Source organism: Rhizopus microsporus (assembly GCF_002708625.1).
Source record: "Rhizopus microsporus ATCC 52813 unplaced genomic scaffold scaffold_14, whole genome shotgun sequence".
NCBI lineage: Eukaryota > Fungi > Mucoromycota > Mucoromycetes > Mucorales > Rhizopodaceae > Rhizopus > Rhizopus microsporus.
The window spans coordinates 375,509-387,179 of record NW_019671929.1 but is presented as its reverse complement, the minus strand read 5'-3'; the positions used below and the strand labels follow the sequence as shown (position 1 = coordinate 387,179).

Sequence of the window (11,671 nt, the reverse complement as noted above, 5' to 3'; positions counted from 1 at the left end):
CAAAGTGTAACCCATGTAAAATAAAGTTTACTGGGCGGGTAAAGGAATTTTTGCTTTCATTGGAGGCCCTTTATCCATCTTTGGTTCTTCTTTGATGTATTCCCTAGAAATTGAATTAATACAGGTTTAAGAGGATTTCTAACAGCTTACTTTTTAATGGGTATTGGCTTAGGTTCACTCTTGAGTGATTGTTGATCAAATTCATGCTGAATCACGCGCTGTCTTTCCTCTTTGTCTTTAAGCAAAAGCGAAACCCTGTCTCTGACTTGACCTTCCAGCAATAGCCTTGCTCCCAATGTGCTTTTACTTGATGCTTGTGCTTTTGAAGATATCATCACTACAGCCCCGCCAATGGCCAACGCAGCGCCACCAGTAGCGATTGCGGTACTACCTACGACAATACCTCCCAGTGCAGATAAACCACCCAACGTTCCACATCCCCTGCATAAAGTGGACAGGTGGTTAATAACGAATGCCTATTATATATCATTTTTGCTATTTACCATCCAGCAGCTTCCATTTTTTTATGTGAGCGAGGATCCAGTCTAAAGTAGCAAGTTAGATAACATAGGATTGCATAAACTCAAATAAACCTTTCTATAAAATCAACGAGTTCTTTCAGATAGGCGACATCAGATCTAACTTGATTGGGTACTTTATCACCCAATTTTTCATGTTCTCTTATCCATATATCGGTGCTTTGAAGGATAGCTTGTACTTGAGAGAGTAAGATCTCCAATTGGTTATGAAATGATATTTCACTGAATGCAACACTTGCTTTATATGTCGAATAAAGTGATAATGAAAGAAAGCCTGCAGCCGCTACTGATTTTGCTAATTTGTTGTTTTTATCATCTTTTTGAGTCATCAGCTGACCATCCTTTTTCTTGTCCTCTTTATCTTTGTTACTCTTTGCCTTGTTTTTCTCGTCTTCTTCTTCTGATGAAGACGATGTATCATCCTGACGCCAAAAGGTTGACTGTCTCTTCTTTTCTTTATGTCTGTTTCTATACTCATTATCTTGATCTCTTTCTGATGTTTGTCTCAAATACTCATTTCCACATCGGATAACAAATTCTGTTATTGTTTTACTTGTATCGGATGTCAATAAGGAACGAAAATAGCTCTTCGGATGAGCCTTTACAGACTCCTTTGTCCATGTATCTTCCTTTGAAGACTTGATAGGCTTCTGCTCCTATATTGAGGTTTTATTAAATATAATCTACATAATATACATATCATTACCTTTTCGTTCTTTGGTAGTTCCTGTAATATATGAGGAGCAAAGTCTATCAAGGTTTGAACTGGCGTAGTAAAACTACCGCCGTCTTTCTCGTAAAGCTCACTTGGAAATAAATAATCCTTAAAGAATAACTAGAAAGAAGTTAATAATTGGCATTTTTTTAACAAACAAGACATACTGAAGCCATTAATAAAAAAATAAGGAAGAAAACAATGGGCATTATTTCATCATACAGCTCTTAAAAGACAATACAACCAATCATATTCAAACAAAACTCATCTGTATTCATGCACCTACCAGTAAGTCCTGTGGCTTATATGCGTAACTGCGACCTTCTTTTTATATCTTCAATTTTGGGTAATTTCAATTTTTTAAAACTTTTTTTTTTAGATCTAATAATCAATACATAGATCATGGGTAAAGGCAGAGAGAAGAAGCATTCAAAAGGTAATAGACAATACAAATATGTGTGTGTCCTGACTGACTGAATACAACATAGGACGTTTGGATAAATACTATCACTTGGCAAAGGAACAAGGCTACCGTGCCCGTTCAGCTTTCAAGTTGATTCAGTTGAATAAAAAATACAACTTTTTAGAAAAGTCAAGAGCATTAATCGATTTATGTGCTGCCCCTGGTGGTTGGTAAGTTGATTCTTTTTATTTTAAACATTTGTAGTAAAACATGCCTTTAGGTTACAAGTAGCAACGAAATATATGCCACAGAGTAGTTTGATCATAGGTACACAATTTAACTAGCTTTTATTTTTTTATTTTATACACTAACATGATATAAAGGCGTGGATCTTTGTCCTATCAAACCTATTCCTGGTGTCATCACTTTCCAAGATGATATCACTACCGAAAGATGTAGACAAAACCTACGACAGGAAATGAAGACATGGAAAGCGGATGTGTATGTTTCTTTACTACTTGTACAAACAGCAGACTAACCAATCCTTGTAGTGTACTTCACGATGGTGCACCTAATGTCGGTAGAGCATGGGCTCATGATGCATTCTCACAGTCTGAACTTGTTCTTGTTTCACTAAAACTTGCTACTGAGTTCTTAGCAAAGGGTGGTGTCTTTGTAACCAAAGTATTTAGATCCAAAGACTACAACAAACTCATGTGGGTATTCCAGCAATTGTTTCGTAAAGTAGAAGCCACAAAGCCACCTTCTTCTCGTAATGTATCAGCAGAAATCTTTGTTGTCTGTCGTGATTATGTTGCACCCAAAAAGATTGATCCTCGAATGCTCGATCCTAAATCTGTCTTTTCTGACGTTGGCGCAGAAGAGCCCAAGAAAATTGCCGATGTGTTCAAACCAGAAAAGAAGAACAGGCACAGAGATGGTTACGAAGACGGCGACTATACCCTCCACAAGACATTAGACGTCATGGAATTCATCCGCGCCAATGATCCAATCGTCACTCTTGGCTCTTATAATCAATTTACATTTACATCCGACGAATCAAAAGAGTTGTTGAAAAAAGATATCACGACAGAGGATATAAAAATCAACTGTCAAGATCTCAAAGTACTGGGTAGAGCTGACTTTAAGGCACTGTTGAAATGGAGAACGATCATACGTGATGAATACAAGTTGGAACAAAAGAAGGAGCAAAAAATTGAAGTGATTGAAGAAGAGCCTCTGGATGAAGATGAAATGTTGGAAGCTGAGTTGAACAATTTAACAAAGGAAGAAGCAGCTAAAAGAAAGAGAGAGAAGAGAAAGGCAAATGAAAAGAAGATGAAGCTGATCCAACGAATGCAGTTGAACATGATCATTCCTACAGATATCGCTCTTGATGAGAATAAAATGGATGAAGAAATGTTTAGCATCAGAAAGATCAAGAAGGACGTTTCACTTGAAAAGCTTCAGGAAGGAGACATGTCCATTGCTGACGATCTTGAAGAAGAAGATGGAGATCTCAATGTCGATAAGAGTTTAAAGGGCCGTATCGCCGAAATGGATATGGATGAAACTCTTGATTCCGATGAAGAGTATGAGCGAGACCTTGAGATGCAAATGGACGAAGACTATGCCAGATATAAGCAACGTAGAGCAGAAAAAGATGCCAAGTTTAGAGCCAAGATGGCTAGAGAAGAGCAAGATGAATGGTCTGGTTTTGATGAAAAAGCCAAGACAACGAGAGACAAGAAGTTTGACTCTGATTCATCCGATTCTGATGATGACTCAGAAAGTGATAATGACGATAGCATGGATGAAGCAAGCGACTCTGACGACGACGATGCTCCCAAAACAACCATGAAAGGTATCAAGCCTAGAACTCAAAACTCACTCATGAACGATCTTGGTCAGAAAGCTGCCTTGTCAAAGAAGACAGAGAGTGGTCTTTCCACAGCTGCTGCTATGTTCTTTGACCAGGATATCTTCCGTGATGTTGCTGTTGATGAAATCATGGATCAAGATGAATCAAGCGATGATGAAGAATTTATCCGTGAACAATCTAGAAAAAGAAAGAGAGAACAACAAGACGACGGCACTGCTGAGCGTGATGAAGAAGACAGTGATTTTGAAATACAACCCACTGAAGATGCACTGCCTTCTGATGATGAAATGTGGGATGGTCGTGAAGATGATAATTCTAAAGCAATGAAGGAGGCACTCGAAAAGGGCTTGACTACACCCGAATCCATTACATTGGCTAAACAATTAGCAAACAAGGAAAAAACTGTTGAAGACCTTGTCGACATGGGTTTCTCCAAAGAAGCTTTTAGAGATAAAGACGGTCTTCCCGAATGGTTCTTGGATGATGAAAATAGACATAACAAACCAAATATTCCTGTGACGAAGGAGGCAATGGACCAATTAAGAGAAAAGCTTCGAGCATTGAACGCACGACCTATCAAGAAGGTGCTTGAAGCTAAGGCTAGAAAGAAGCTTAAGGCTGCCAAAAGACTTTCTAAAGCGCAAAAGAAGGCAACAGATATTGTTGACAATCCAGACATGACTGAAAAGGAAAAGGCAAAGACAATTGGTAAACTGATAGCAAGAGCATCAAAAACAAAACCAAAGAAAGAAGTCAAGGTTGTTGTGGCAAAGGGCGCCAATAGGGGTATCAAGGGTCGTCCAAAGGGCGTCAAAGGACGATATAAGATGGTGGATGGTGTCATGAAGAAGGAAAGACGTGCAGAGAAACGAAGAGAAAAGAAATCAAAGAAGAGTCGTCGTTAATGATTGTAAAAATAAATTTATTTCAAAGATATACAAAAAAAAAAAGCTGTAGATACAAAAGATTAATCTACGTTATTATTTAATTGTCTTTCTGATTCTTGTCGTTCAATTTCCATTGCCTTTTTATCAATCTTATCAAACTGCCATTTCCATGTGGAATTGTATAAGAAGGGGCGCATATCAAATCGATTATCGTCAGGACTGTAAGCTTCTGCATGATAAGAAGGTGTCAAGGTAGTGAGCTTGTGTCTGTTGATAGAGTAGTAAAAGAAGAAGCGTTTCACTTTGACGGCAACCTCAGAAGGTGTGTACACTTCAGCCCAGTCATGCACGAGTTTTGTAAACATGCTATAAGGACCACATCTATCCACCTTACGAAGGCGACCGTACTTGGATAATTCATCGTACGTCATGCCCATATCAGCTTCATCAGATTGCACATAGGTTGAGGTGATCGGTTCTAATTCCGCGGTAGGTACAGCTGACAAGAAGTCCTGCAAGATAGGCATATCAAAGCTATCTTTGGCCCAAGCAATAAATCGTTTGAGATCAGATTTTGATATGGCTCCAATTGGATTGATGTCTGCACTACTGCAGTCATATTTGGTCAAATAGCCTCTTAAGCTCTCATCGACATTGGCGCTTCCCAAGACCAGTAGTCCACCCTTGAGAGAACGACACCAGGGTAGGAGTTGTGCAAAGAGGTATGCAAGCAGCATACGAAGACGTGCTTGAATATTTTGGAGAGCAAGATTCTCAGTATCTGACCCGCCGTGCACCTTGTATTTGGGAGATTTTCCTGTGACAAAGGAAAAGAGCTTATGGATGGATTTGACAATGTCGTCCATATCCAGATCGGTATGGTAGCTTCCGATCACCTCAGCCAAATCCTTGGCACGTTTACGTGTTTCCGTACTGGAATTTTCCGTTCCCATATAACAAGTGTAAAAGATATGACTTGCGAATTCACGAGGATCAGTGGGGATATAATTGTCACCTTGACAGGCTAAGCGACGAGCATCCTCAATGACTTCCTTGTTACCCTTTGCAGCTTCTTTAACCACCAATCTACACATGGAGGAGACAATGACAGCAGTAGCACAGCTATCGATACCACCGCTGAGAGGTAAGAAGTATCCGGCCGTTTTAGAGCGACGGAGATAGTCCCATAACCAGCAAGCAGGACCAAGGGCAATTTCTTCCTCGGGCAAGTGGTAAAAGGGCTCCTGGGGCTTTGATGGGCGAATGTGGATGTTTGACTTGATATAATCATGTGTAAGAGACATCTTGACTTCTTGACGAACATAAGCTGGTGCCAGTGATGCTTGCATTCCACGACTGGCCATGCGAGCACGATAAGAGCGAACGTCTTCAAGATCGACTGTGGCAGTGACAACTTCTACATCATGCAACGAGAATTGAGAACCTTGAGCAATAATTTCACCATTCATGGCGATCAATGCTCCACCATCGTAATAGAGACGGTCACCATCACAACCCTGTTGGTTAGAATAAAGATAGATGCCGCCTACTCTCTGAGTCGCAGCACGAATGAGGTTGATACGAGTGTCGAGTTTACGCAATTCATGATGACTTCCACTACTATTTGTAAATATCTCAACACCATCCAAACCCATGCCAATGTGTGGACTTGCCGGCGTAAACAGTTCCTCACATGTCTCACATCCAATGCAAGTATCAAAGGTGCTAATGACCGAATCTCCGAAAGGCACCAACAACTATATAAAAAGTAGTGAGTCACAATTGCCCCCAACCATAAAATATGTTACCTGTCCGGTGATCTTTGAGATCATGCGTGGCAAATAGTATTGTTCAATCTTCTTTGGAGGCCATGGAGCAAAATAACGCATCTCACGATAATTTCCATCGTTGGCCAAGTACATCTTGGGTCGAATCAATACAATCTTGCTATCAGCAATGATCAATCGGCAGTTATATTTTACAGATTTATGCATGACAGGCCTACAAAAAGCATTGAGTGACACATCTTTAAGAAACAGCTGTAACACTTTACATGCCAATGTCTAATATCATATCATTTGAGACATCACTTTTTAGAATTTCAGCAATTACTTCCCAAGCATGCAAATAAGTATCCCCTAAGCACATGTGAACGTGTATGAATTATCTCCCTTGCTATTGTTGTTGTTGTTATGATTACCTTCAAAGAAATGATCATAGCAACCGTAACCACTAATAGTAATATGTCAAACTCGTGATTCATATTTAAACTATCCATTACTTACGTGACCTCAAGCTCTGGTCCAACACGTATTTTTGCACCTCTCTCCTTTGCGATTCTAATACTTTCCAAGATTCGCTTCAGATTACCTTCAAAGTCAAGTGCCCACTGATTGAGAGAGCAAGTTGCCAAGGTTACACTTTTGAAATGAGCATGAGTAAGAAGAAAGAGAGAATGAGAATAGTAGCTTACAGGTGCCCCATATTTACTAAATATTTTTTTTTTAAAAAAAAAAAAGAGCAAAAGCGTCCTTTTCAATGAAGCAAAGTCAGTTTGACTTCATCTCTTCATCATATTTTTGATTTCCGCTCGTCATATTAGCAAAGAAAAAAAAGATATCAATTTTATTTTCATCGTCCTGGCAACAAAACATAGTCAACGGCCACATTATTTTTCTCGAGACACTCACGCATACTTTCAAAAAATGACTCGTTTTTAAAAAACTCATTCTTTTCAATCTCTTTAACCAATTGACGATGCAAACAGATACACACACGCCTCTTCTTTGGTTTCTTTTCTTTAAACACATTGAGAACAAACTCTTTGAGTGGACCTATCAGCAACCATACATCAGCGGGTTCAGTAAAGAACCTGACAAACAATTTGGTAAAAACAATCTCGAGATAATCCACAGAGGTCAATGCTGTTGATGACGCCTTGAGAAGGCCAAGACCTATACTGAAATCAACAAGCTGAAGGTAACGAAGATTGGGTATAGCCTCAAAGCAAGTTGTGATCGCATTCTCTGCTTCTAATCGGATCGGTTGCATCGTCATGCTTTGACATCCGATCTTGCCCAGTTTTCCCAGTTGGTCCCAGCCGTGCAGACTGAGGCTCTGTAACCTTGATGAAGTCAAGGGATAAAAACACTCGAGCCATACTTTAGACGTCCATGAGTTGCAGAATCCAAACTCGAGCCGTGTCAAATACTTGAGTTTTGTCAGTGGACTATATTTTTTGGCAATGATGTCTTCCAAGTCTTGCCAGGCCTGCAGGAGTGCATGACGTTTACGTTCGATGACCTCAGGATCATCCGGGTAGTACTCCTCATCACTATCATTTTCGATTTCTTCTATTCGGCTAATGATGCTCTTTTGTTCAATACTCCTACCATCTCGTATACTCGTCAGTGTGAACTGGTGCATATGTGGTGCCTGGTTTGTGTTATCCGTAAGCTCGAGGATAGACGCAAACCCCGAGTTACCGTCCTCGGCAAAATCTAGGTGTGCCTGTTTGAGCTGTGGATGCTCATAGATCAACTGGAAACAGAATCGTTTTGTGTCGCACCATGTCTCGATACGATGACAGATGATCGAAACAAGTTGCTGTCTATTCAGCTGGTGTGACAAGTATGCGATCTCTGCCAAACACAGATTACGTGTCTCCAGATGTGTGACAGAAGGCAAGTACTCAAAAGGCAATGGCGCAAAGTGGGCGTGCCTTGTCTCGTTCGGTTTAGCTACAGTGAGATGAGTGACAGCAGTCAAGAGAGGTTGTTTGGATGTCAATAGTCGAACATAGGCTGCATGGTACATTGGCCTGTCAATCAATAATTTTCGCCACTGTAAAATATGCATATAAGTGTGTGCTTACAAAAATAAAAGCAAAAAAACTTACGACAGAAGGTAAACGTGAAATAGAATACCACTGACGACATACTTGTGATATCGCACGCAGGGTCCAAGGACAACCATCGCATGCTTCAAATACTAGCTGTAAACAATCGTTGTTCAATCTTGAAATCGTCATTTAAGAAAAGAAAGAGAAAGCATTTAAGAAAGAAAGAAAAGAAACTGGTTATCTTGATATGCAGGATTGACGTCGTTACACAGTCCTGCAAAACTCCGGTTCTATTTTTTAGTAATATCCAAATGACTGCACTTTAAGAGTGTCACACTTCTTTTCTTTCTTTAATGTCAACACAATCATCAAAAAGACCACGTCAACAAGACAATGATGTAGATTCAGTTCATTCTCAAAGAATAAAAACTCTTAATGAAGGAAGCGATGAAGTAATCTTGCCAGGAATAGAACATGTCACAGCAAATATTGAATCATTTTATAGGAAATAGAACGTAAAGTAAAGGCACTTTGTCGATATGTTTTGGCTTGTGAATACAAAAAGATTAACATCAGAAGAGAAAATATCAATAAAATAAGTAAGGTCATCAAAACCCATTCAAGCTGTTCCATTAATCATTTTTTAAAAAGTAACCCCTGATAATAAGCGACTATTCAACACTTTACTTGACCAAGCCAATCAACGATTGAGAACTATCTTTGGATATGAACTTCAGGAAGCTATACTCAAAGATAAAAGTGTGGATGAACAACATCAATATGGTAATTATGATATAATATCTATTTATACATACTCACCTTGAGCAGATACCCAAACACAGGCTGAATCATCCACACAGAGAAGAACGACAGGAGGCGGTACGTCAGGTGTTTATATTTTACGAAACATCATGAAGGAACACTTTATTCTTCCAGACATTGTAAAAAGATCGACAGAAGATTATGTAAACACAGGTGTACTTTATGTCATTCTTGCTTTACTTTTCATTCATGAGCGTGAGATGGATAGCAGTAAGTAAAAAGATAAAGACTGCAAAAACGGGAGAATTTATCTTGCTATTAGATGATTTATTTGAACATTTAGATCGTCTCAAAGTGACGCGATATGGTCAAGAACCATTACCAGATAGAGATCAACTAATGGATACATTTGTAAAGAATCAATATATCCGAAAGATAAAACTAGATGAACAAGATGGAGAGGAAATTCAATATAGGTTTCAATGGGGGCCCAGAGCTTATACGGAAATACCTGCTCAAAACATGGTCGAGTTTATTTCGAGCGTAAGTGCTTTTGATATGGTATATGCATGCTTTTTTAATTTTATATAGTTTTATAATGTTGAAGGGCAAGAAAAGACGGAGCTTGTACGTAATCTATACCAAGCAGCAGGTTATGAACTTAGGAAATAAGGACGCAACTGGTCTGCTTCCTGTGCCATATCTTGTTCAGTTCGTGGCTCTCTTTCTTCATTATCGACACCCTTCTTGTCTAATTCTTCATAAACATCATCATTATTAGCCCAATCACCCTTTTTACGAGGAATGACATGCATATGAACATGAGGAACCTGACTATGTTAATAAACATGCGTTGTATATACAAAGATATCTTACTGTCTGTCCAGCTTGAGGACCATCTTGAATGGTCATGGTCAGTGACGTTCCGTGGTAGTGTTTTTCAAGAACATTGCCAATCTTTTGTGCTGATAACATGAAATCAACTATCTTATAAAGAAGTTGGTTCTCTCTCTCATACTGTTTATATATAAATATATATACCTCTTCTTCTGTCAAGTCTTTTAGTCGAGGTGTATTCCTTTTTGGTACTACTAGAACATCTAGAAAAGAGAGTCAGTTGTATCTTTAGTAACTATTGTTCCCTCACTTACGTCCACTAAATTAAAAAATTAGTGCCCAAAACAAAGCAATACGAGAAAATCACTTACGGAGCAATAGGTTTCAAGTTGATAATACCAATAGTCAATTTGGACTTGAAAAAAACTTGAGATTCCTTGATGAGATGTGGGCCAAACTTGTAAATAGTCATTCCAGAATAAAACAAAGAAAAAAAAAAAGAGCACCAGAAAAATAACTTCCCGCGCAAAAAAGCTGTCATTTTTTTTTTTTTTTCCTTTTTTCTTTCTTTAAAATGACACGGTTTAACGGATGCATCGATCTTCATCATGGAAAAGTCAAGCAGATCGTAGGCGGTTCACTTGTTGATCATTCACCCGAAACATTAACAACCAACTTTGTCTCAGAGTAAGCTTTTGGCATATGTACAACAACATAAATATATACTTATCAAAAAAAAAAAAAAAAAATATACACACACACAAATTAGTTCCGTTTCCATGTGAACCAGATAGATTCATCTTGTTGTTATTTTGTGTAAAAAAAAAAAAAATAGAGAAAAACCTAGTTACTATTCTAAGCTATACAAGGACAATAATATAACGCGTTGTCATGTCATCAAGCTTGGTCCCAACAACGATGAAGCAGCCAAGGAAGCGCTACAAACTTGGCCAGGTGGACTTCAAGTTGGTGGTGGAATCACTATTGATAATGCTGAATATTGGTTATCTCTTGGAGCATCTAAAGTAATATACTATATAAATAGGAATGATAAAGACTTACATTTGTTTAGGTCATTGTCACCAGTTGGTTGTTTCCCAATGGAAAATTCTCGTTGGATAGATTAAAGCAACTCTGCGAGCGTATTGGTAAAGACAAGCTTGTTGTAGATGTTAGGTAATATTATATGTAAAATAAACATAATATACCAACTGTGTACCTTGTAGTTGCCGAAGAAAAGATGACAAATGGATCGTGGCCATGAACAAATGGCAGACGATGACAGATATGGAAGTAAACAAGGGTAAAACAAAGATATATAAAAAAAAGATAATAACTAACTTTATATAGAATCATTGGATGTATTGAGTCAATATTGTAGTGAATTCCTTATCCATGCTGCTGATGTAGAAGGACTTTGTCGTGGCATTGATCAGGAATTGGTTTCAAGTAATTAATATATTTATTAAAGAAAATAGTTCTTATTGTTACCTAGGTTTGGGTAAATGGGTTACCATTCCTACAACTTATGCAGGAGGTGGAAGATGTAAGGCATTAAATCCCTCCCTTCCCCCTTTATTATACTATTTTAATTCATATCATTATTTTTAGGTCTTGAAGATTTAGCACTCGTAGAAAAGCTATCCAATGGTAAAGTAGATTTAACCTTTGGAAGGTAAGAATATATATAAATAAATAAATCCGTATCCTTAATACTTGACAGTGCCTTGGACATCTTTGGTGGAAATGGAGTTACATTTGAAGAGTGCGTGCGTTGGAATAAAGAACATGCATGAAAATCAAAT

The 11,671-nt window shown here is 38.4% G+C and overlaps 7 protein-coding genes across 7 annotated transcripts; 3 read left to right on the top strand and 4 right to left on the bottom strand.

Moving 5' to 3' along the window:
- Positions 1–27: 27 nt before the first annotated feature.
- RHIMIDRAFT_245422 (uncharacterized protein) lies at positions 28–1,463 on the bottom strand (the record flags this gene model as incomplete). Its single annotated transcript, XM_023610198.1, has 6 exons — positions 28–103; positions 151–441; positions 504–545; positions 594–1,195; positions 1,246–1,374; positions 1,422–1,463. 6 exons carry the CDS (start codon positions 1,461–1,463, stop codon positions 28–30), a joined length of 1,182 nt encoding a protein of 393 aa, XP_023464020.1.
- A 172-nt stretch (positions 1,464–1,635) lies between these two features.
- On the top strand, positions 1,636–4,444 carry RHIMIDRAFT_217745 (FtsJ-domain-containing protein; the record flags this gene model as incomplete). The annotated part of the gene is made up of 5 exons (XM_023607336.1): positions 1,636–1,690; positions 1,743–1,887; positions 1,938–1,984; positions 2,041–2,158; positions 2,209–4,444. The coding sequence occupies exons 1-5, from the start codon at positions 1,657–1,659 to the stop codon at positions 4,442–4,444; spliced, it is 2,580 nt and encodes an 859-aa protein (XP_023464019.1). The 5' UTR covers positions 1,636–1,656.
- A 34-nt stretch (positions 4,445–4,478) lies between these two features.
- RHIMIDRAFT_309046 (glutamine-dependent NAD(+) synthetase with GAT domain-containing protein) lies at positions 4,479–6,910 on the bottom strand (the record flags this gene model as incomplete). Its single annotated transcript, XM_023614585.1, has 6 exons — positions 4,479–6,183; positions 6,235–6,427; positions 6,480–6,564; positions 6,627–6,658; positions 6,712–6,846; positions 6,900–6,910. The coding sequence occupies 6 exons, from the start codon at positions 6,908–6,910 to the stop codon at positions 4,507–4,509; spliced, it is 2,133 nt and encodes a 710-aa protein (XP_023464018.1). The 3' UTR covers positions 4,479–4,506.
- Positions 6,911–6,946: 36 nt separating this feature from the next.
- RHIMIDRAFT_293692 (uncharacterized protein) lies at positions 6,947–8,480 on the bottom strand. Its single transcript, XM_023614010.1, has 2 exons — positions 8,325–8,480; positions 6,947–8,269 (listed from the first exon to the last, which is right to left on the bottom strand). Exons 1-2 carry the CDS (start codon positions 8,454–8,456, stop codon positions 7,058–7,060), a joined length of 1,344 nt encoding a protein of 447 aa, XP_023464017.1. The 5' UTR covers positions 8,457–8,480; the 3' UTR covers positions 6,947–7,057.
- A 102-nt stretch (positions 8,481–8,582) lies between these two features.
- Positions 8,583–9,903, top strand: RHIMIDRAFT_260447 (MAGE-domain-containing protein). The gene is made up of 5 exons (XM_023611461.1): positions 8,583–8,719; positions 8,773–8,866; positions 8,919–9,050; positions 9,096–9,299; positions 9,352–9,903. Exons 1-5 carry the CDS (start codon positions 8,621–8,623, stop codon positions 9,618–9,620), a joined length of 798 nt encoding a protein of 265 aa, XP_023464016.1. The 5' UTR covers positions 8,583–8,620; the 3' UTR covers positions 9,621–9,903.
- On the bottom strand, positions 9,683–10,338 carry RHIMIDRAFT_205667 (Bis-triphosphatase; the record flags this gene model as incomplete). Its single annotated transcript, XM_023606845.1, has 5 exons — positions 9,683–9,859; positions 9,906–10,016; positions 10,071–10,129; positions 10,181–10,185; positions 10,238–10,338. The coding sequence occupies 5 exons, from the start codon at positions 10,336–10,338 to the stop codon at positions 9,683–9,685; spliced, it is 453 nt and encodes a 150-aa protein (XP_023464015.1).
- Positions 10,339–10,440: 102 nt separating this feature from the next.
- RHIMIDRAFT_205605 (Phosphoribosylformimino-5-aminoimidazole carboxamide ribotide isomerase) lies at positions 10,441–11,662 on the top strand (the record flags this gene model as incomplete). The annotated part of the gene is made up of 8 exons (XM_023606839.1): positions 10,441–10,553; positions 10,702–10,891; positions 10,939–11,042; positions 11,093–11,169; positions 11,217–11,315; positions 11,362–11,412; positions 11,478–11,541; positions 11,590–11,662. 8 exons carry the CDS (start codon positions 10,441–10,443, stop codon positions 11,660–11,662), a joined length of 771 nt encoding a protein of 256 aa, XP_023464014.1.
- Between the last annotated feature and the right edge of the window lie 9 nt (positions 11,663–11,671).